Consider the following 24,675-nt stretch of genomic DNA (forward strand, 5'->3'; position numbering starts at 1 on the left):
GTATTGTATCAGTGGCATCCTGTTGAGCATATATAAGACATCGTAATATTGGAGATAGGAAAGACAATCAAGCGACAGGGTGCCTGCTGATAATTTAATTCATTTGACAATATATCAATTTCGAACTTTTTTAATGTACCACCTTTTCATTTTCTTTAAATATTATCGAAATACAAATGATGGAAAAATGTTTTACGGGTGAAAAAAAAAATTGAATAGCGAATCGTTTATTATTATTTAAATGTAAATGTATACTTTATCATTTATCATTAAATACGTTTCACCAAATATGAAAAAAAAACCTTTATAGTCTCTATTATATGAAATTATACGAACTATGAACTATCATGAACAAGAACCCTTATAGTAAAACTCCATTATGTCCTTTGAACAGATGAGTTATCCCGACGAATACAATTTAATATAATTAAATATAATTTTATTTTGTATTCAATATTTATCGTTTCTATTTGAACATTAAAAAATAGCCGCAGTGAACACTTTGAATTTGAACTTATTATGTATTATTTCATTTATTTAAGAATAACCGGAATTTATTTTACATGGATAACAGTATGATCTCGCTAATGTACGTTATTTTCGTATATTACATTTGTGTTGGTTATTTTTTTTCATAGAGAACTTTTCAAAACGCCGGAGATCTAAGAATTTCTTAATTTAAACTGACTTTTCTGATATCAAAATATAGCTTATTGACAGGAGTATTCAACAGTATGTGTTAATAGTATTTCCTCCGCATATTAAGTGTGCTTCAATTTTTTTAGTAACTGCTGTCTCGTTTCTTTTGACGTAATTGATCGATATTTACTGATGTGAGTAAGGGAATTTAGATAATGAAATTTCAAAAAATCGGAGACCTAACAATGAGATAAGATAAACTGGATTTTTTAATATCACCAGAAAGGTAAATCTATGTAGAATTCGGTCGTATGTGTTAATAAGAATTCAGGTGATTAATAAAAATGATATGAAGAATTAATGAATTTGTTTTCCCATTACTTTCTATGTTAATCGAACATCATTAAAAACATTGCACCCCGGGTGTCGCTGATAAGGGTAATTGGCCATTAGTGTCCTTCATTCTTGGGTATGTGCCTAAATTTGGTTAGATTGTTCATGAAAAAACACATTTGAGTGCAAAAAAAAATTCTATGAGATGGAATTTTGAAATAAATTGTAAGAAGATAGGTTTTATAATATGTTTTAAGAAAATAAAAAGAAAAAATGGTGTCACCGAACTTGTTTCTTGCTACAAGTAAAAATAAAAAATTTCCCTGTCAGTCCAGTATATATTTTTTACTAAAAGAGTTATCTCCCCTTAAATGACTTATTTGAAAAAAATGATTCTTAAAAAACACAAAATTTGATATTTGTTTAAATATTTTGAATAATACAATAAATCACCAAGTTTTCTTTATATAAATAATAAATCTAACCATTATTTAAAATTGCAAATCTGTCTCCCAATTTGCAGATTTGGGCAAATAACTAGACCATTTTTGTACTGAGATTGTACAATCCAAGTTGGCGGTATACCATGAATCTACCTTACATACAGGCCATATTTGATTTTGGAGATTTTGACATTTGTAGTTTTAGAGTTATGCTCTTTAGTTACCTTGATATGTTTATCCCTGTTAGTTCCTAAGTACTGGGACATAATCTATTCCCAGCCTAATGATAATAAAAGTATTGTTGACAAAATGATTTACATTTTAGCACAATGCTTAGACTTGCTACAATTCCCTTTCTTATTTCTTTTTTACTAATTTATATGTTTACTGAAAACTGCCAGTATACTGATTGCCCTTGGAGAAAATGACTTGTATAATAACATTTTATACCGACCATATACCGGTCGGTAAGAGGTTATTATTTCACAGCTGCTGATAATAGATAATTAGGCTGTCATGTGTATATATCTCATGCTGTTCTCACATATTTTATCTCAAGTAGATTACAATTTCACTTTTCTTATGATTCCAACATCAAAATGGACACAGATGCCATATCTACTGCAATAGATTTAAAGTCCCTTCCTCTGCAGATATCACTATAATGGTAATATCTTAGTTATAGCAGTAAAATTGTTAAAGGGGCAAAATTGAAAAAAAATAATAAGGAAGATGTAGTAAGTCTACACAATGCTCTGAAATTTAAAATACAGGTCACGTTTAATTTGAATTTTTGTTTTGCATTAACCGTTAAAGTGTGTGTTTTTTTTCTTCTGCAGCGGTGGTATCTGTAATCACTAAATCATCTAATTCTAGTTTATACTCTACATGTGATTAGTAGTGTTTGTCTAGCCTACGACGATCTGAATGTTAGACATAGGGATGCTAATTGGACGGCGTAATATTTGTTTATGACTTTAAATTTCAGATCTTGATAAATAGATATTGCTGAAAATTATTTTTATGTCAGACCTTTAACTGTTTTTCCCAAATATATATTGCAAAGAGTATAGGGAAATGAAATTCTAATTACAAAATAAAATCAATCTTATAGTTCTATCATACCGGTTTTTGTAACATGGAACATGGTAATAATGTGATAATGATTCTTTCATTAAAGACCAATGAGTTGTTATTAAACAATCCAAGCCTAAAGAGTAAATACGAGAGGTCAGATATTGAATAAGTGCTGCTTGCCCAGACATTTAACCGCTATCGACTTATCACAGTTACATTAGCTTATACAGTATAATAAGTCGTTTATTCAAAAGAGAGAACAGTTGATCTGACGGTTATGAAAGATCCAGCTAATTACTTTTTATTTGGAAACAAACAGACGGGATGGTTTTAGTATAAGTGTATTGATTCAAATGCGATGTAAGTGCAGAACTTTGGTTTCAACATATTTATTCAAACGACCTTTCTTTAATGCGTGGTTATTTTCATTTCTGAGTATTATCTCGTGTTTGAACACCTGATGACATTGTTGCACGTTACCAGGCAAAACGGAGAAGTTTATAGATGTCCGTTTTTGTCTCGCCTTGAAGTAGTCAAAAAGCGAAACATAGGTATGCTGTTTCCGGCGTCGGCGGCGGCGGCGTCGTCAACAATGTATTAGTTTGTGATTAGGTCTAGTTTATGGTGAACCACTAGTGGTAGGTCAATGATATTTGGTATGCAGTTGTATTAGCATTGGCACATCTCATTACCACGGAGATTATTTGGCCCCGCCCCCTCAGTCCAGTCATGGTCTATTGACTTTTAAACTTTGCTTAGTTTACATGTATTAGTTTGTGATTAGGTCAGTTTATGGGGAACCACTAGTGGTAGGTCAGTGATATTTGGTATGCAGTTGTATAAGCATTGGCATATCTTATTTCCATGGAGATTATTTGGCCCCGCCCCCTCAGTCATGCTCTATTGAATTTGAAACTTTTGCTGCGTTTACATGTATTAATTTGTAATTATGTCAGTTTAAGACGAACCACTAATGTTAAGTCAATGATATTTGGTATGCAAATGTATTGGCATTTGCAAGTTTCATTTCCATGGAGATTATATAACCCCACACCCTCATAATGGTTCATTGACTTTGATACTTTTACATAGTTTACAAGTTAATGTTTGTGTTTGTTTAAAGGGAACGACTTATGAGATTTCAGTGGTATTTGGTATACAGTTGTATTAGTATTGGCACATCTCATTTCCATGGAGATTGTTTAGACATGTACCTTCAGTCATGGTTCATTGACTTTGAATATTTGCATAACTTACATATTAATAAAGTATTGCTATTTTACTTTCAACATTTACATTATCAAAATAACAAATAGGCGAGACATATCTCTGTGTTAACAGTTTATACACTATTTTGTTTTATCTTCTCCAATTATTATGGCAAAGGGGAAGTTCAGTCTTTCTGATCAACTATGTTGAAGGAATATATTGGTGGCAATCTCCTGGGGTTTTATTTACCATGCCGATTGAAAGCACACCTTCAGATATTCATCAGAATGCTGATAACAAAATTGGTAATAAATGGCGTTTTCAAAAATGGAAAGTTTGTAGTCCTCGCATTTCAGTATATTTTAGATGATTAATATTTCATATACTAACATACATCAGATCTATATGATAACGAACAAAGTGGGCTTCTATCGAGATTACATACAATAATAACGAACAAAAAAGTGGGCTTCTATCGATATTACTTACATACATCAGGTCTATATAATGAGGAACAAACTTGGGCTTCTATCGAGATTACTTACATACATAAGGTCTATATAATAACGAACAAAGTAGGCTTCTATCGAGATTACTTACATACATCAGGTCTATATAATAACGAACAGAGTGGGCTTCAATCGAGATTACTTACATACATCAGGTCTATATAAGAACGAACAAAGTGGGCTTCTATCGAGATTATTTACATATACATCAGGTTTAAATAATAACGAACAAAGTGGGCTTCCATCGAGATTACTTACATAAAGCAGGTCTATATAATAACGAACAAAGTGGGCTTCTATCGAGATTACATACATACAGCAGGTCTATATAATAACGAACATAATGGGCCTCTATCGAGATGAATTGAAGAAATCTTTTCTTGATACAGTCAAACATTATCATAAATTTATTTGTAATTGCACATTCTAATGCAACATCGTTTGTAACGTTCATTTTGATTGGATAACGTCACCAATTTTCATGGCATCAATTCATAATTGATGCTATGAAAACCTATGCGAAAGCACAGACGACGTATAACAGATTTTAAATGTATGATTTGACGTTGTTTTCTGTCAGTTTCATTAGAATGGAGATAACAATATTGTATTTTAAGCTCCGACGGCATCAATTGGTGATTTGATGGTCGCAAATACCCGCTTACGTTTACGTCGCCAGTAAACTTAATTTGCGACCATCAAATCACCAATTGATGCCGTCGGAGCTAAAAATACAATACAGTTATCTCCTAAATATATGTAGAGTAGAGAATGAAACTGGGAATCTGTCGAAGAGACAACCCGACAAAAAAACATAAAACAGCCCAAGGCCACCAGTGGGTCTTCAACGCAGCGAGAAAATCCCGCAACCGGAAACGGGCTTCAGTTGGCGGCCTCTAAATAATAATGTATACTAGTTCATCGAAATCGACGCCACACTGAACTCCGAAACATACAAATGAACCAAACTAAAAAAAAAAACACAAGTCTAACAAATGCTATAGAGGTTCCTGATTTGGGACAGACGCAAAAATGCGACGGGATTAAACATGTTTTGTAAGATATTACTGTAACCACGATAAATACATCTAATTATATTTAGAAATTTTACTAAACCAAGGGGAAAATAGTAAACGGACAAAAATATGAATGTAAAACGATTGGAGTCGGATACATACCAAAAGAAATGAGCCGAGGTAAGCATCTACTACTATATATCAAAGTCACATTTGTAGTATAATATAGATTTAAGCCACGAACATGAAGGAAAAACATGTAATGGATGAGAGAGTTTGAATCAATCAAATACGTTGAGAAAATGAAACACTGTTTAAAAACTGTTATAAGCCCATACTCTGAAAGAATGTTCAGATGTGTCCACGGCGTAAAGCAACAATCAATCAATATGATCGGTACTATTATCGATCACATGAGATAGACAACTGTATGGTTTCCTTTGACATCCTGAGTAACGAGGTCAGACCTCGTAAGTGTCCGACAGAGGATAGCACTAGCATTATTACCCTATCGACAAACCCACATTTCCTTCACCAATTTTATACCGAAAGTCGTGTGCAAATGAATTAAAATTTCATGATAATTTCAGTCATGGTATGTTCGGTTGAATATAACAATAAAGGCCATCTTAGTCGATGGACATCCAGAATCGTCAACTTGCTACGAGTTCTCTTGGGCTAAAACCACTTCTGCTTAAAAGGCAATCATTATAATGACGACCGCAAAGGGGCGAAGCGACAATTTTCAAACATTCTTCTTCCTAACCTAACCTTGACGAAGCAGTCGAGATAACGTTATACATCTGTTGGTAAAATCGCCATAATAAGAGTATGCTGTAGAAAATCGAATTGCCGTAGATACCTTAAAGCCATATACTGGGGCAGATGCATGCATCGATGTTTCTACTAAGAATATAAGGTGACTATTGAAAAAACCCTAACTTGAATTATCGCGTATATCGTAAGTATAGTGTAATGAGTTATCCATCAGCAGCAATTTCAAGAATATGATTTTAGATATGAAGCAGACCTTGATCTTAAATTTCAGGCTCGCTTGAACCTCCGGTTTCGTGGTATCTTTTGAACAAGCCAAGCTCTTATCAATTGTATCTACATTATATAATCTAGTATAAGTTACCACTTGAACTAATTCAGATTCTCACTGTCAAATTTGTGTTTATTAATAAATTCAAATTATATAACAGATCTAACTGTATCTGTGGTATCTGTCGTAAACGAATATTTTAGTGTTTCTAGATATCCAAGTTTTGATTTCGAGATGTCAAACGACAAGATTCAAAGGATGTTCGTCTCTTCCTGCATGTACAAAGCACCAACTATATATGACATTTTAGCTATTTTTTCTTTCCCCTTCTAACAAGTTTCTCATCTGTTTCCAAAACGCCAACCCGATAATTTTAATACCTTTATATCAATAATTCGCATTTCTTTATAGGGACGGGAATTAAAGATGATAGCTATATTTAAAATGATGAAAATAATATAACTTGACACAGCTGTTACAGATGAGATAAAATTTAATTAATCTGTATATAGAACAAAGTAGTATTCTATAGTCAACGATCACATTAACCATATATGAAAAGAGAATAAAAAATACATATCTGGTAACCATAATATTCTTGCTATTAGTGTTTCAGCAATTAATTCAGAGAGTATTATAGAACACTAATAAGTCCTTTAATCAACGTACTGGCAACTTGAAAAAGTAAGACGCACATGTGCTGTTGAATTTTATAGCAACATATTAGGAATTTGAAATATACATTTTTAATGTACATTTATATGTGACATCTTTCAGATATGCACAAGACATCAGTGTGTCATGCAGATATCAGTCATTGTATAAATATAAAGAAAAAAATGAAGTCATGCATTAATTATAAACATTACACTGACAATGAAACTAATTCTTGAACACAACCAATCAAGAGATCATTTGAGCCTTGAGCACTTTACAGTATTCTAAGTTTGTAAATTATTCATAAATGGAGATATCTTCTGCTTCAGATACAATTTAATACTTATATGTCTAAAATTGTATAATTCTTAATAATGACAAAACTTCATCGATAAATTTTGAAATGTACAATCGTTTTAACATCAGATGCTTACTTTTTTTATTGATGAATGTATTAGGTTTTTTCTGGGTTTTTTTTTAACTTCCTTTGATTTTTTTTTATCAACAGTCAGTGTTTCTTGAAAAAAAACATTGATTTTATATTAAATATTAATTTACCAACACCTTTGTCCCCTTTTCATTTCTTTTTTTTTATTTTTGGGGAGGGGGAAGGGGGTTCTATATATGAACTATAAAATAACATTTGCAATGTTGAAATCTCAACTTAAAACGCTTTTATAGTTCTGATTTCTTGTTTTTATTTATAATAATTAGACAAACAACAACAGTACTCATGATTTTTCTTTTTGATCTTTTCCTATGGAAATTGCCTCAGGGGATTGTACACTTCATTAGTGCAGTTTTTAAGAGTTCACTTTCATAATTAATGATAGATGTTTCTTACCATATGTCTAAACATTAAGCTTAACAGTTTTCTATTAATTGTAGTATGTACATTTGTTTCTAAAAAATATATCGATTCATGCATTTGAACTGGCTGTTACTATAACATCTTTAACAACTTTAACCGAGATCATTTTTTTTTTTGGGACATACAAATAAGATATTTCCCATAAAAATATAACGCGACTAATTTAAAAGTTATCTATAATAATATTATTACTACTTTATTTTCTTGATGTTATTTTCTTTGGTTTCTTCGTATGCAGTGCACATTTCTCAGTTGGTTCGATGTACAGGTGTTATCCATAGAGGTATCGCCTCATATCTAAGAAAAAAAAAACACATTACAATACTTGCCTCTATTTTTGTTGGGCTTCATTTCATAAATCAAATCAAACCAAATAATTTTATTGGTGTAAAATCCAAATATTGGGTTGTTACCAAGACAAACATGACTATATTTACAAACACAGTATATAAATTTAAGCAACATTCATATTATATAAGTATCTCATACATTTAGATATTTTGGAGGAGGTGATACTTTTGCAAATTTGAAATTGAAAGTACAATATTCTTCATGCTAAAATATAACACAACAAATATATAAGAAAAATAGAAAATAATCACAAATTTGTATTACATAATTCTAGTTTTTCTTATCAGCTAGACTATTTCTTAGTACATATAAATCATTAACCCCCTTAGCACTAATTTTAGTTACATACTCATTAGATGTAAACATAAATGTTATTTTTTTCCTCATCAGACATTTTGTTGAAAGATGGAACTATACTCTCTACTTCCTGAAAACGTTTTGGCTTACGTCTTTTCTAAAATTTGACATTTAAAGCAAAATGATATTCATCTTCAACCCCCTTTTTACAGAGGGGCATATTTTTTTTTCCACAGGTAATTTACGGTGTATACCCTGTTCAATATTTAGATTACTATTACTTAATCTTATTTTGATGAAAGTAGACATCACGTATCGGTCTAAATCTATTAGTAAAAAAAAAATCCTAATTTTTTGATTTTCTGTATGTTCTTAGTTTGTTTCCATTAGGGTTCATTTGGTCATTAAAAAGACTGTTTGTCCAGAAATCTTTATATCTTTCAGCTAATTTGTTCCCTACAGCATTAATCAGGCATTTTTTGGTGAAAGTATTTTGATTTTCCCATAAATGATTGAACCCTATTTTTGATTTACGATTTATTAGAAAACACTCAGACACATTGACAGAAGAACAATTAAACCTATTAAACATGTTAAAGTCAATACACATAGCTCATTATCATCAAACAGTGTGAATGATTATACAAAAAGATATACAACATATATGGATCGATATGACATAAATCAAAGAAATACATTAACTTTTCTGATGGACAAGGAGAGTTTTTTGTATAGTTTAGTATTACAATAAGACAGTAAACCTTCAAACTTGATAATGCTCAGGTAAGCTGCGTAGTACACAGGTATGTATGACACAATATTTTCAATTGTACATATATACAAAATATGGAATTCATCTCCAATACCATTTCTACACAAGTTACATGTTCTTTCCTCCCTTGGGATATTGTACCAACGACCAGTTTCTATAGGTAAATGTAAATTAGATGTACGTAGTTTGGTTAACCACGTTCGATTAAACTCACTAAGTCTCAATAAGTGATTTTCCAAACAAAACTGGCCACGGGAGGAGTTTTGTATATCACTATACCATTTTTGTATAAACTGGTCACATAAAATTTGCTTCACAACAATATAATCACAAAATGCAAACTGGTTTTTAAAAATGTAACTCATTCCAACTTCATTAAAAATAGTTTCTGCACATTTAATCCATTTGAAGGTATATTTAGTTTTAATTTGTAAGGATAACATCAGTTGATACAAAATACTACTTAGTTTAGAATCATTCTGTATAAGTCTTGTCCAGAATGATACCGTTCTAAGATTAACTTTAATTTCGAGGGGAAATCTCCCAAGTTCACCTAAAACCATAAAAATTTTGATGGCAAAATGATAAATATCTACATTCAAGACTTGAATTGTCTTTAACTATCATATTAAGTGCCCATATTTCACTGCAATAAAGTAGTATAGGTTTCAAACAACTTTCGAACAGTTTTAAATGTGGATAAATATTAGGTTTATCAGAGAATAAAAGCTTTCTGATGCAAAACATTGCCTTTGAAGCTTTCATATGTGAAAAGTAGACCATTTCTGACGAGTTAAAATTATTGCATCTTGACTGATATTGCATTCCCTACTTTCTCTTTAAAGTTTGGTACGACCCTATATATGATAATGTTTTACTTGTCTTTATGTCGATGCAATACAGAAAGAATTGAAAAAGTTTTTTTTACTGTGTTAATTGTATAATGTGCTTGTTTTTTTCTTGGCATCATTTCAAACGACATTCACGCCATCTTGAAGATAAAACGTAACAACCATCATTGGTTGCTTAATGGTGTAGCGGAAAATAATGCAGTTTGGGTACTCAAGATCAATTATACAATTAATTATTGCTCAGTCATATTTGCTTTTTGGGTACGAAAATAAGAGGCGACACATACCAAAGGGACATTCATACTTGAACTTTTGGACGAGCACTGAAAGTCAAAATTGAAACATTTATTACTAATGCATGAAAAATATTTATTAATTTATTTGCATTTTACACGATTGATATATAATAATTATAGGTATTTGTATGTTATTGTTTAAGGTAGCTGGGGTATCTTCCTCCATCTTGGATTTGAAATAGCAGATGATAATCGGTCTAGATCTTTCAGAATGAAATGTGCAAATTTCGAGAGAAGTATGTAATTCATGTGTAAGAATTTTCATGTTAATATAGCGAAAAATTATGTGTTCTATCATATTGTACGACTGTATTTTACAAAAGAAAAAAGAATATTTTTGTTTGCTTCATTTTTTCAACTTTGCGGAGATAACTCCGATAAAGTAATTTTTTTAATAGAATGTGTTGTGAATTTACCTATTTTATAATGTAGCAAGAAAGCGAGTCCGGTGACCCAATTTTTTCTTTTTCGTATCTGGAAGCATATTATTAGAGCTATCTTCTCATATTGCTTTCCTATTTGCTGCTGACACAGGATGAGTCATGGACATGCTTAATTTCTACTTTCTTTTTGGCTAATTATTATATATTTAATTGATCCAACTTTTTGTGTACTATACATATGTGGATATCTATTTTTCTTTTTTTCTTTTTGGGCTGCTTGTTTGTTATCTATATCAACCACACTTGCAATAAAATGCATTATAATATATATATAGTATTAAAAAAAAAAACATACTATAGATTCTTTATCTACGTATTCTTTAAGAACTTAAATAGTTCTCGTTTAACTTTTTTTTTTTTATCTCATTGTTTGTATTGTATTATGAAAAATTATTGATGTTGTAATGTTTATGCCCTTTGGGGCCCATAATTGGAAATAAAATATCTTATCTTATCTTATTCTATCTTAAAATTCTATGCTGTATTTTCTTTTTATCACACAAAATTGGGTTTTCCATGCATAATCTCTATACAAAATCTGAAAATTTTGCACAACCTGTAGCGTGAAAAAAAAGCCTGGTGACCCATACCTTTTATTAACTTTTTGAAAAAAAGCATGATATGACTACATTTTGACAAATTATTAAAAACATCTATGGATTTTAATTTAGACCCCCATCTACCTAAACTATCATATAATTGTACAATTTAGAAAGTATGAGACAACACAACACGCATGTAAATAATGTGACCAATGTGTATTTTATCATCGGAACACGGTAAATATTTCAAAATTGGGCAGAAAAAAGGTATTCCACGGGATATTCGATACTTGATCAATGAATAGTTTTGCCTTTACTGGTTTGCCTTGCTATATAATCACGGTCGCGTCAAATTCATATTGATTATTAGGCTCAGGTACTTAATGTAGATTAATTGATAATTTTGAATTGATAAGGACAAATTAATGCTTAATTGGTATTTGCTTCGCATCACGCTTATATACTAAATACTTATGAAATAAGAATAAAACTCCCTCGTTTTCCCTAAAAAATCATATCAAACACAAACACTGAAGTGATTTTGATACTTCGAAGCACTCCGTACCTTTAAAGAAAGGTTAAACTTATGTAACAATTTTTAGGCCAATTGTCGAAGGAAAAAAAATGTACTATTTAGCTAGTGAAACCCCATAAGAAATTTCGCAATTGTTAGGGATGGTTGTTGTTTATATCATCGTGCTTTCTGGTCAGGAATTTGGTGAAGGCTATATAAACAATTGGTGGTCTCTTCTTAATTTCATGCATTACTTGTATATACTGCAAGCGAATTATCTGAACAGTACTGAATTTACCGCAGTGGATAACTCTGAAAATTGACTGCAAGACTGAACAGGACTTGATAATCTATTGTTCATATGTTTCAGATGATGTTAAGATCAAAATAATCGGTTAAGACTAAAATTCATATAACTAAAGATATTTCTTTCCTGACTTCATTGTTGCGTATGTCACATAACTTTCCTGATGACCTTACACTGCATTTTAGATATTATCCTTCGTATCAAACCGAAACTCTCAATATCATCATACCGAGGGTCCTTTTGGTGATATAACATGAGCTAGGATAGTACAAATAGTTATAATATAATTTCAATGCAATCAGAAATTGTTTGATGTGGATACATATCGGACTTCGTATTAGATTTGAGGATTGATATATATATGTATTATGAAAACCCGATTTAACGATATTTCAGTCCAAAAGAGTCGTCAAATTTTATATGCAAAACAAAACACAGTCATACCCCTTGAGAATTAATCCATTTATAAGTTACACCAGAAGTCCGTCTAGTAATGGACTTCTGGTTACACACATGGTTTGTGAGAATTTCGAAAACATATATATGCTGTATATTATTTCATTTCGTTAGATACAGAAATCAGAATAGTAATATTCAAGTAATGTAATCATTGCACGCTGTTGATTATAACCGTTAATCAAAATCTTTAACTACGTAGAATTTACTTGGTAAATTGATTTTTCTCTCTATCCAATAAATCTAATATTATTGAACGATTAAAACATTTAGAGTACATTTTACCACAAAGAAATCTTTGTCTACTTTTCCAAAAATAAATCATATCGTCTATATCTCTCACATTATACACACATTTATAAATTATTTTCCTCTGTAACTTGATATATCGTTGTAATGTTGTCCAGAATGGACGTTTATAGACCGTCGTTCATTCTTTTAAATCATTAGACAGATATTAAGGTAAGGAGGAACATTACGTATGTACAAGGAAATCATTCAACCTTTTTTCAATTCCAATAACATTCAGTCACCCGTGTTAAGCGAAGCAGATGCTAATATATGTAATATATAGCAAACATTCAGACAACAATGAACAGAGATACCATCAAAGACTATAGAAAGAATGAAAGAAAGTATAATAGTGTGTAGGCAACAGGTAGATTTACTGTAGAGGGAAACGGATTACAATTTATCATACCGTGTTGATATAAATAGATTTTGAGAAAACAGATGGAGAGCTACACAGTTAGAGGTATAATTGAGTGAATAACGCATAGAAAATAACAGATGCACAAGATTAACCCACCGTGAAACTTCTGAACATCTAACGTGAAATTCTGAAAGGAAATAACAGGTCAAAAGGGGACGTGAGGTGAAGTTTAAATACAAAGAAAAATGAAGTATTGTGTGTACACACGCGACGACGCTATTTTATTATTAAGCAATTGTTAAAGTTTATTTCATTCACAATAGAGAAATGCTTAAGAAGTGTTTAAAATAAATATTTTGGACGGATATGTGAATGGGCTACCATGAATGAAGGATAACGAATTTTGTTGAGAATGATCTTGATGATAGGCACTTGGAGATACACGTGGGAAGTTGTGACATAGTCTTTACAGCGTTATAAAATCGGTTGTTATCTGTCAAATTGTCGCAAAGGATTTAGTTATAATCAAGATCGGGATTAAGATAAACAAAGTTTCAAAAACATGCAGTCCTTGGAAGCCGCAGAACAAAGCAGGACAGAAATAACACCAATGCTTAAAAGGAGGAAGCGCAAAATTGAAAGACTTTTAGGTAAACAGAAGTTTGAAAGTGCTGAATTAGAGAGACTTTATAAAATTTATGTTTATACTTTACAACAATCTGCTGTTGGATACATGCTTGGAGTTTTTATTATTTTAACTGCTTGTTTATCAATCTTAAAATTTGTTTACGTAAAAAATGTGACAATAAGTGGAATATACTTGGGAATTCAGTGTTTAATATTTATAGGAATTTACGTATTATTACAAACTAGATTTACCAAAGAAACCAACTTTCCTGTTATTTGTTATATAATTTTGCCGTTTTTATTTTGTTTTGCAATTCTTTCATTTCCATTTGATCTCGGTCCTGACTTTCCTGGAAGAATCCGGACAGTTTACACAGTAGCAGACGGTGTTTGGGAAGTGATGTTTGTCGTTTTCATGATTTATTCACTAATGCCACTGAGGACATATATTGCAGCAGTTTTGGGAATTATTCTTCCCCTGTGTCATCTAGTTATTTCGGCGGTTATCGTAGAAAAAAAATCTTATTCGTTACTATGGCGACAGGTAAGTTTTATACCTATTTACACAAACATGTGTATCTAATAAAAGAGGGTCTTAACTAAGTTGATAAATCAAAACAAACAAGTAAATTAGTTCCGGTGTTGATTGATACTCTGGTTATCTTGACTTTTCGAATCTTTCTTAACAACTACCTATGATAAGATTAAAACAATATAACGGACAACCAAGTATTATTATAAGGAACTAACATATGTCAGGATAGTCAGCTGATTCGTATACCCAGATCTAAATGACAAGACGTAAAACGATTAAAGTACTATTAGTACTGAAAAAAGTACCCGGTGTATTCAAGTCGATGTTCTTGTCAGTGACATACGATACTTCATTAAATGGCACCCAACCTATGAATAGAAGTTAATTTGCCAAAATTTTTATATAAAACTCGGTTGGTTATCTCATTTATCTAATATAAACTATGCATTAAGCCTAAAGACTGACAATCAGAATACACACTTTCACACAAAGGTTGGTAACCGCAGGCGGCGATGTCTCGTCCGATATGATGACCATTAAACCGTTACATGTCTTTCTTAATGAAAAGTTTTGTTTACATATGGTGTTCGTCAATTCAGGGTAACTGACAGCTTGACCCATACAAATCTGACATAACATTAGAAAATGTATTTCCAGTTTGACAAGACAGTACATAGGATTGTTAATGGTCGTACATTTAAAATGTTACTGCAAAACTTTGGATAGATAAATGTTTGAATATATTTGATCTGTATGATTATATCCGTCTCTGAAACTATTTCGTAATGACTTTTCCGAGAGAGAAAAAGAAAATCCTTCCATACCTGTATAAGGGGACGACCATTTGATATTCTGGGGAACAGACGGATTTTTATGAGGATAGACTATTCACAAAATGATCCACGTAGTCTTTCAATCTATTGCTACACATGATTATTATTTTCCGTGGCATAGCCGCGCGAGTTTTCACTTTTGAACACAATTGTTTTCTGCATTTTGTGCTGCAGAATATCTATTTTCATTCTGTCGTATGCACGGTTGTTTACCTTTTTTATTTTTCTGCTTTAAACAGGCCAAGCTATTCATTTCCTCCTGCCAACCCCCCCCCCCCCCCCCTCCTGAAATTCAAATGTCGTCCCTAAAGCTGATGATTAAACATCGATGTATGTTAAATACATCTAAACACTATAGTATGTATAGAAAAATAATATTTACTTTGAAAACAATGGAATAGCACCTGACTCATTGCGGTATAGACATTTTATATATAGATACTTACCCTACATGTTGTTGTTTGGTGTTTGAACAAGACATGTGTATATTAAAATGTTATGATACTTTATATGTAGGTTATGTGTTTTATATGTCTCTTTTTTGGTCGTCAAGAGTCTTCTAGTCTTCTACTGGAATACTCATATTAATCTTTCTATTATTTATATCCTGACTTCGCTAATTTTCCTAAAACGTATTTTTGAGAAAATAAATATATAGAATCAAGACAAATCAAATTAATTTCAAGTGTCTAACTGATATACTTGCTTTCGATTTCCTATCATTGGTGTAAGAAAAGAGACTCCGAGTGAATTTCATATTGACTGCCTTTACAGTAATGTCGAATTCAAGTCATGAATACAGAAGAAACTACTTTAGATATTCTTCCAGTGTGTGATCTCTGATTCTAGTCGCATTGTTTTACTCCGCCAAACGTCTGCACTTGTGATATGAATCACAGACTGAGGAAATAATGAGAGTGTATATTAATCTTTCTGACTTATTAAGTTTCGTTTTGTTCAGTTGGTAGTTTTTTCTATACATTTACCAAGGCCACAAATTATAATAGAACAATGTTTAAATTGCGGCCATACTTGTTCGCCGGTCGGCATCTGAGTAAGTGACGCAAATTATTTGGTTTCAGTTGATATGGTTGATTCAAAACGATTTATCAATTATATACATGATATATATAAATGTATTTCAAACGTTCAGGTTCTGGTGTAAAACTTTCAAGTTCCCCGCATACATGGCATATTGAACATATTGGTCAATCAATCAGTACCAAACCTATCGTGTAACAGTGTTATCGTCATTTTAAAGAACATTTTTGCAAGGTTGCGTCTCGTCATGATCATTAGTTCGCCAGTTCTGTGCAAAAGGTTCCAAACCAAGTGTTTACGACAGAACAACCATCACAAATTGATTTTAGAATGTGTGATGGTCTTGAAATAAAGATGTTTTTTTTCAAGATTAATGTGGTTGTCCGAAATTTTTCTTGAATTAAGTAATAGTTGAAAAGTTTGAATGACAGTTTATATGACATTAGGTACGCAGATTTCCAAGAAACCTTTGTTCTCTTTGTTTGGTTTCTTTTTGCATGTAATTACTTGTATGTTTCTCTGTCTCTGTTTCTCATTTCTTGAAAAGACAATATTTTTGTTTCTCTGTATAAAAATATTTAATTTGAAATATCTATGTTGATCTGGAAGATATATGTGATCGAATTGAACTATTACATACACTGTCATGTGTAACAACAGCGACACTAGAAAAAAGTTTGTAGTGTAAGACTCCTCATATATATACGGGAGGATTTTGTTATACAAGTACAAGACCAACATATAAAAGAAACAGTACACGTAGGAACCATAAAACTTACAAAAATGAAAGCATAATCAAAGCATTCATTACGCAACTGTTTAATATATGACAGATTTTGTAAATGAAAAGTTTTCACGAGAGTATCAACTGCCAAGTAGCTCCGCACTTCGGTATTATATACTAGTATGAACATACTGATATATTGTTACATTTATATTGAACTTCGCTGTTATAAAACATAGAAAGTAATTTAAAATTAAGAAATTCATCTCCCTCATATAGCTCTGATTCCTGTACGCTGTAGATCCTTCACGGTTATATCTACTCTAACGTTTTTATACGACCGCAAAAATTGAAAATTTTTTGGTCGTATATTGGTATGACGTTGGCGTCGTCGTCGTCGTCGTCGTCGTCGTCGTCGTCGTCGTCGTCGTCGTCGTCGTCGTCGTCTGGCGTCGTCCGGCGTCGTCCGAAGACACATTGGTTTTCGCACTCTAACTTTAGTTTAAGTGAATGGATCTCCATGAAATTTTACCATAAGGTTCAATACCACGAAAGGAAGGTGGGGATTGATTTTGGGGGTTATGGTACCAACAGTTAAGGAATTAGGGGCCAAAAAGGGGCCAAAAATAAGCATTTTTGTAACTTCCAGACAATAACTTGTGTGTAAGTGTATGGATCTCTCTGACATTGTACCACAAGGTTCCATATCACAAAGGGAAGGCTGTAATTGATTTTGGGGGTAATTGCCTCAAAATTTTAGGAATTAGGGGCCAAAAAAGGGGCAAAAAACAAGCATTTTTCTAGTTTCATGACAATAACTTGTGTGTAAGTGTTTGGATATTTCTGAAATTGTACTACAAGGTTCGATATCACAAAGGGAAAGCTGGAATTGAGTTTGGGGGTAATTGCCCTAAACGTTTAGGAATTGGGGGCCAAAAAGGTGCCAAAAATAAGCATTTTTCTAGTTTCCAGACAATAACTTGTGTTCAAGTGTATGGATCCCTCTGAAATTGTACTGCAAGGTACCATACCACAAAGGGAAGGCTTGGATTGAGTTTGGGGGTGATGAATCATAAGGGGGTTCAAAAAATTTGGGGGGGGGATTTTTTTTTTTCTTTTTTTTTCTTTTTTTCCTTTTTTTTTTCTTTTAAAATTTTCCATTTTAAGTTGGTTATTTCTGATTAATATTTAAAAGCAAATAATAATGATATGGTAGGAGATACACACCAAACAGGATGTGTAAATTATTATATAATAAGTATTGTGCAATAGCAAGAAATTTTCAATTGCACAGTATTGCACAATTGCAAGAAATCTTCAATTGCACAGTATTGCACAATAGCAAGAAATCTTCAATTGCACAGTATTGCGCAATAGCAAGAAATATCCAATAGCACAATATTGCGCAATAGCAAGAAATTGTCAATTGTACAGTATTGCACAATAGTAAGAAATATTCAATTGCACAGTATTGTGCAAAAGAAGATACTTCGTATAAATTGCTTATTTCTTGATCAATTTCAATGGGGTTTTATTCTTGAATTCTTGGGGTTCTTTAATATGCTGAATCTAACCGTGTATTAAGTTTTTGGATTTTGGGCCCCGTTTTTAAATTGGTCCACATTGAGGTCCAAAGGGTCCAAAATTTAACTTTGTTTGATTTCATCAAAAATTGAATTATTGGGGTTCTTTGATATGCCGAATCTAACCGTGTATTTAGATTCTTAATTTTTGGTTCCGTTTTCAAATTGGTCTACATTAAGGTCAAAAGGGTCCAAAATTAAAGTTAGTTTGATTTTAACAAAAATTGAATTTTTAGGGTACTTTGATATGCTGAATCTAAACATGTATTTAGATTTTTGATTATGGGCCCAGTTTTCAAGTTGGTCCAAATCGGGGTCCAAAATTAAACTTTATTTGATTTCAACAAAAATTGAATATATGGGGTTCTTTGATATGCTGAATCTAACCATGTATTTAGATTTTTGATTTTTGGGCCCCGTTATCAACTTTGTCCACATTGAGGTCAAAAGGGTCCAAAATTAAACTTTGTTTGATTTCATCAAAAATTGAATTCTTGGGGTTCTTTGATATGCTGAATCTAACCATGTATTTAGATTTTTTATTTGTGGACCCGCTATCAAATTGGTTCATATTGAGGTCAAAAGGGTCCAAAATTAAACTTTGTTTGATTTCATCAAAAATTGAATTATTGGGGTTCTTTGATATGCCAAATCTAACCGTGTATTTAGATTTTTAATTTTGGGTCCCGTTTTTAAATTGGTCTACATTAAGGTCCAAAGGGTCCAAAATTAAACTTAGTTTGATTTTAACAAAAATTGAATTCTTGGGGTTCTTTGATATGCTGAATCTAAACATGTGTTTAGATTTTTGATTATGGGCCCAGGTTTCAAGTTGGTCCAAGTTGGGGTCCAAAATTAAACTTTGTTTGATTTCAACAAAAATTGAATATATGGGGTTCTTTGACATGCTGAATCTAAACATGTATTTAGATTTTAGATTTTTGGCCCAGTTTTCAAGTTGGTCCAAATTGGGGTCCAAAATTAAACTTTGTTTGATTTCAACAAAAATTGAATATATGGGGTTCTTTGATATGCTGAATCTTACCATGTATTTAGATTTTTTATTTGTGGGCCCGCTATCAAATTGGTTCATATTGAGGTCAAAAGGGTCCAAAATTAAACTTTGTTTGATTTCATTAAAAATTTAATTATTGGGGTTCTTTGATATGCCAAATCTAACCGTGTATTTAGATTTTTAATTTTGGGTCCCGTTTTTAAATTGGTCTACATTAAGGTCCAAAGGGTCCAAAATTAAACTTAGTTTGATTTTAACAAAAATTGAATTTTTGGGGTTCTTTGATATGTTGAATCTAAACATGTGTTTAGATTTTTGATTATGGGACCAGTTTTCAAGTTGGTCCAAGTTGGGGTCCAAAATTAAACTTTGTTTGATTTCAACAAAAATTGAATATATGGGGTTCTTTGATATGCTGAATCTAAACATGTATTTAGATTTTAGATTTTTGGCCCAGTTTTCAAGTTGGTCCAAATTGGGGTCCAAAATTAAACTTTGTTTGATTTCAACAAAAATTGAATATATGGGGTTCTTTGATATGCTGAATCTTACCATGTATTTAGATTTTTTATTTTGTGTGCCTGCTATCAAATTGGTTCATATTGAGGTCAAAAGGGTCCAAAATTAAACTTTGTGATTTCATCAAAAATTGAATTATTGGGGTTCTTTGATATGCCAAATCTAACCGTGTATTTAGATTTTTAATTTTGGGTCCCGTTTTTTAAATTGGTCTACATTAAGGTCCAAAGGGTCCAAAATTAAACTTAGTTTGATTTTAACAAAAATTGAATTCTTGGGGTACTTTGATATGCTGAATCTAAACATGTGTTTAGATTTTTGATTATGGGACCAGTTTTCAAGTTTGTCCAAGTTGGGGTCCAAAATTAAACTTTGTTTGATTTCAACAAAAATTGAATATATGGGGTTCTTTGATATGCTGAATCTAACCATGTATTTTGATTTTGGACATTGGACCATAATAGGTAAATTAAAAAAATTCCAGTTCTTAGACCACATTCTTTCTGTGTCAGAAACCTATGCTGTGTCAAATATTTAATCACAATCCAAATTCAGAGCTGTATCAAGCTTGAATGTTGTGTCTATACTTGCCCCAACTGTTCAGGGTTCGACCTCTGCGGTCGTATCAAGCTGCGCCCAGCGAAGCATTTTATTATAAGGTTTGTATTTTCAACCATTTTGACTTTTCGAAATGCTCACCTGTTGCAGTAACACTGGTACTGTTTAATGTTGTAATTATATTCATGGGTCGATAGCGATACCTCTGCTGGTTGACTGTTAGTTTCGGAGGGTATCATCAGCTCGTTAGCCCAGTACTTCGGTATGAAAAAATAGTTAATTTTTATGTCCCCGCCGTAGCGGTGGGGACATTAAGTTTTACCCTTGTCCGTCTGTACGTACGTACGTCCCAAAATTGGTTCCCGTTCTCTAACTTGAGTTTGCCTCAACCAAATGTTATGAAACTTATACACAATGCTTATTACCACAAAACACAGATCAAGTTTGAATTTTGGTGGCGTCACTGAAACCGTTCTAGAGTTATGCCCCTTTATAAATGGAAAAATTGCAAAATTTTTCGTTTCCGTTCTCTAACTTAAGTTTGCCTCAACCAAATGTTATGAAACTTATACACAATGCTTATTACCACAAAACACAGATCAAGTTTGAATTTTGGTGGCTTCACTTTAACCGTTCTAGAGTTATGCCCCTTTATAAATGGAAAAATTGCAAAATTTTTATTTTCTTCTAAATATCAAGTAATTTTTAAAATTTGAGTTATCTTCCTGTGTCCATGATTATAGTTGAATCAACTACAATCAATGCTTTATACAATGCAATGTTTAATTTTGACTTCCACTGATAAAACACAGATCAAGTTGAATTTGGGTAGTGTCACTTTAACCATTATTGAGTTATGCCCCTTTATAAATCGAAAGATTGCATTCTGTAACTTAAGTTTGCCCCAACCAAACATTATGAAACCTATACACAATATTCATTACCACAAAACTAAGATCAAGTACAATTTTTTTGTTTCCGTTTTCTAACTTTAGTTTGTCTCAACCAAATGTTATAAAACTTATACACAACCGTTCTGGAGTTATGCGTGTTTACAAAAAGAAAAATTGCTGAATTTTTCGTTTCCGTTCTCTAACTTTAGTTTGTCTCAACCAAATGTTATAAAACTTATACACAACCGTTCTGGAGTTGTGCGTGTTTACGAATAGAAAAATTGCTGAATTTTTAGTTTCTGTTCTCTACTTAAATTAGCCTCAACCAAATGTTGTGAGACTTACACACAATGCTTATTACCACAAAACTCAGATCTAATTCAAATTTGGATAGCGTCACTTTTACCGTTCTTCAGTTATGTCTCTTTATAACTATATGATATGCAAGCGGGGGCATCATCTGTGTCCACATGTGGACACTATCCACATTTAGTTTAATTGAAATTTGCTGTTATAAAATAAAGGAAATCATTTGAAATTTAGGAATGTGTCTCCTTCTTGTGTAACACAGAATTCTCGTCCATCTTTGGCTATACTTATGGCCTTTTCCGTTACATAATTTTGTTTTTCAACATTTGTACAAGGTTTTGTATCTTCAATTGTTTTACCTTGGATTTCACTGAAATCATATTGATTATCGAAATATACATCTGGTGCAGTAACATTGGTAACGTTTAACATGTTTAATATTATTTGATTATCTTGATAGAACTAAATGCTAGTTGATAATGACAACTCTCGGCCCGCGTGTGCATCCTTGATAACACAGGGTAACGTTATCGTATCTTGTGCAGCAGGTGAACTCGCGTTGTGATCTTGTTCGATGAAAAATATAAACAAATGGAATCTTGAACTTTATCTTGTTTTGGTAGTATTATTAATTCAAGATACTGATTTCCATGATATCTGATTGGTAATTATTGTCCCCAAAAAGGACCAAAGAGGTATTGTTTAAACATATTTTTAATCGGCTCAAAACAGGATAAAAGGCTCGGCAAATGTTTCTATCAGCCTTGTACAAATGGATTTTGTGTTTTGAGACAATGTATAGTGATATATACATGATATGATTATAAATATATATATATATATATATATATTGATTCAGCAGGGTTTGTCGCTCGCGCTATGTGGATGCAGAGGGATGTTTCTATATGTTTGTGGTGCATGGACTTATATTTTAAAGTTATGGGTTGTAATATTTCTTATGTTATGTTGTTACACGACTGTCCCTGGGTAGAAAGGGAGGGAGCGATCACAAACATATTAAACTCCGGCACAGTGTTTTTTGTGCTTGTACCAAGTCAGGAGCCTGTTATTCATGTTTTTTGTCGTTGGTTTCTGTCTGCCATATTTGATTTTTTTTGTTATTGTTTTTTGCATAAATTATGACGTTAATTTTTTTTTAAATAGTTTTATAGTTTGTCTTACCGGGGCCCTTTATAGCTAACTATACGGTATTGGGTTCAAGGCCATACACTGACCTATAATTTTTTAATCCTCGCCCTTTGGTTTCTGGTGTATAGTTGTATCATTGACAATCATACCACATCTCCTTAACTTTGTACTGTAGCTGCAGAGAGCAATACCAAATTACAGTAATGTGCATATAGTTGAGAGCCCCACAAAAACATATATCTATTATGTACATACAAATTAGACAGGAGAGTATTATACATGTGAACATATCTTGCATTGCTCAGATTTTATTTGCTAAATTGATTTGACATCTTATGGCTTTCAACTCGTTTCATCCTGAATGAATAGATATTTTCTGACATTTGAATATGCACACATAAAAATATATGTTGCAATATGGTTTGATTTTGCGATTTAATTCCTTTTCGTTATCCCAATGTTAGCCTTTAATATTCAACAATCTTTTTTCACAATATAAGTTATTGGTTTCGTTCGGCATATTAATTTGTACTCTGGTTAAACCAGCGAGTAAAACTCATGTAACTTAATGGAGGGAATAAAAGATATGCGGTATAAAGGGGGGTGTTTTATCTTTCGGTGAAGGTTATTTGAAAACAATTAAAGCAGTTTATAAAAGGAAAATATCATAGAATTGCATAAATATTTAAATTGAGCATGTCTCCATTTATATGATTAATATCATTAGAACAGTCCCCAAGTCGAGGGTTTTATTCGTATAATTTTCTGTAAAACCATTTTAGATTTTTTGTATTTTTGATATTATAAAATCTGTGAAAAACTAGCCTATTGTCTATATATTTAAATACGAAATATAAGGAGATATCGTTGTTCGAACGTCAATGAAAAGCGATCCAAGGGTGATTGAACTGAATACAACTGTATCTGACCACATGTCTGATGTTGTCGTAATAATTTTTTTAATAAAGCTTACAAAAATGCAGTAATTAGACGAACAAAAGAAAATACTAATGCTATTAATTTTTATTTTGCTCGACATTCCTTATGTTCGTTTTTTTGTTGGTTAAAACATACTGTCGAGGGTTTAGAATGAAGATGAGGACAAGCAATGGTTAGCAGAGTTGTGACTTTAGTGTTATAAATCCGAGTGCATTCCCCACGAAACAATTTGAGAGATATTTTCGACTTTATCTACAGATATTTAGACGATCTGTACTCTGTAGGGAATTCGATTTTCTTAGATATATGCAAATGAAGTTATCAACCAATCTTAACTTGCTCCCCTTAAAATCCTTCCAACGTTAACAGTTATCGCTGTTCTCATTTTACACTTCAATTCAAAAATTTCTTGTAGTTATCTACAAACAAAATGTTTTGACAAACGGAACGACTTTTCCATTTATATCGTTAATTTTCACCTCCTTGATTATTATGTTCCGTTAGCTTTTTATTGATGAGTGTATATTTTTCAGTTGGCTAGATTTCAATGAACGTAATATATTATCATCAATAAAAACGGTTAACAGTGGGCTTTAACACACAATTTACTTTTACAATCTTCACTGCTAACAACGTCTGTAAACTTTCTTTAAGTATTCAAAAGTCTTCG

At 32.0% G+C, this 24,675-nt stretch overlaps 1 protein-coding gene across 1 annotated transcript in view; it reads left to right on the forward strand.

Moving 5' to 3' along the window:
• Positions 1-13,033: 13,033 nt before the first annotated feature.
• LOC127730412 (adenylate cyclase type 1-like) overlaps positions 13,034-24,675 on the forward strand; it is a 92,512-nt gene continuing 80,870 nt past the window's right edge. Inside the window, exon 1 of the mRNA XM_052238814.1 lies at positions 13,034-14,451. Coding sequence (XP_052094774.1) covers positions 13,843-14,451 — 609 coding nt within the window. The 5' untranslated portion in view covers positions 13,034-13,842. The remainder of the gene's footprint in view (positions 14,452-24,675) is intronic.

Source organism: Mytilus californianus, unplaced genomic scaffold, assembly GCF_021869535.1.
Source record: "Mytilus californianus isolate M0D057914Y unplaced genomic scaffold, xbMytCali1.0.p SCAF_2, whole genome shotgun sequence".
NCBI classification, from domain to species: Eukaryota; Metazoa; Mollusca; class Bivalvia; order Mytilida; family Mytilidae; genus Mytilus; species Mytilus californianus.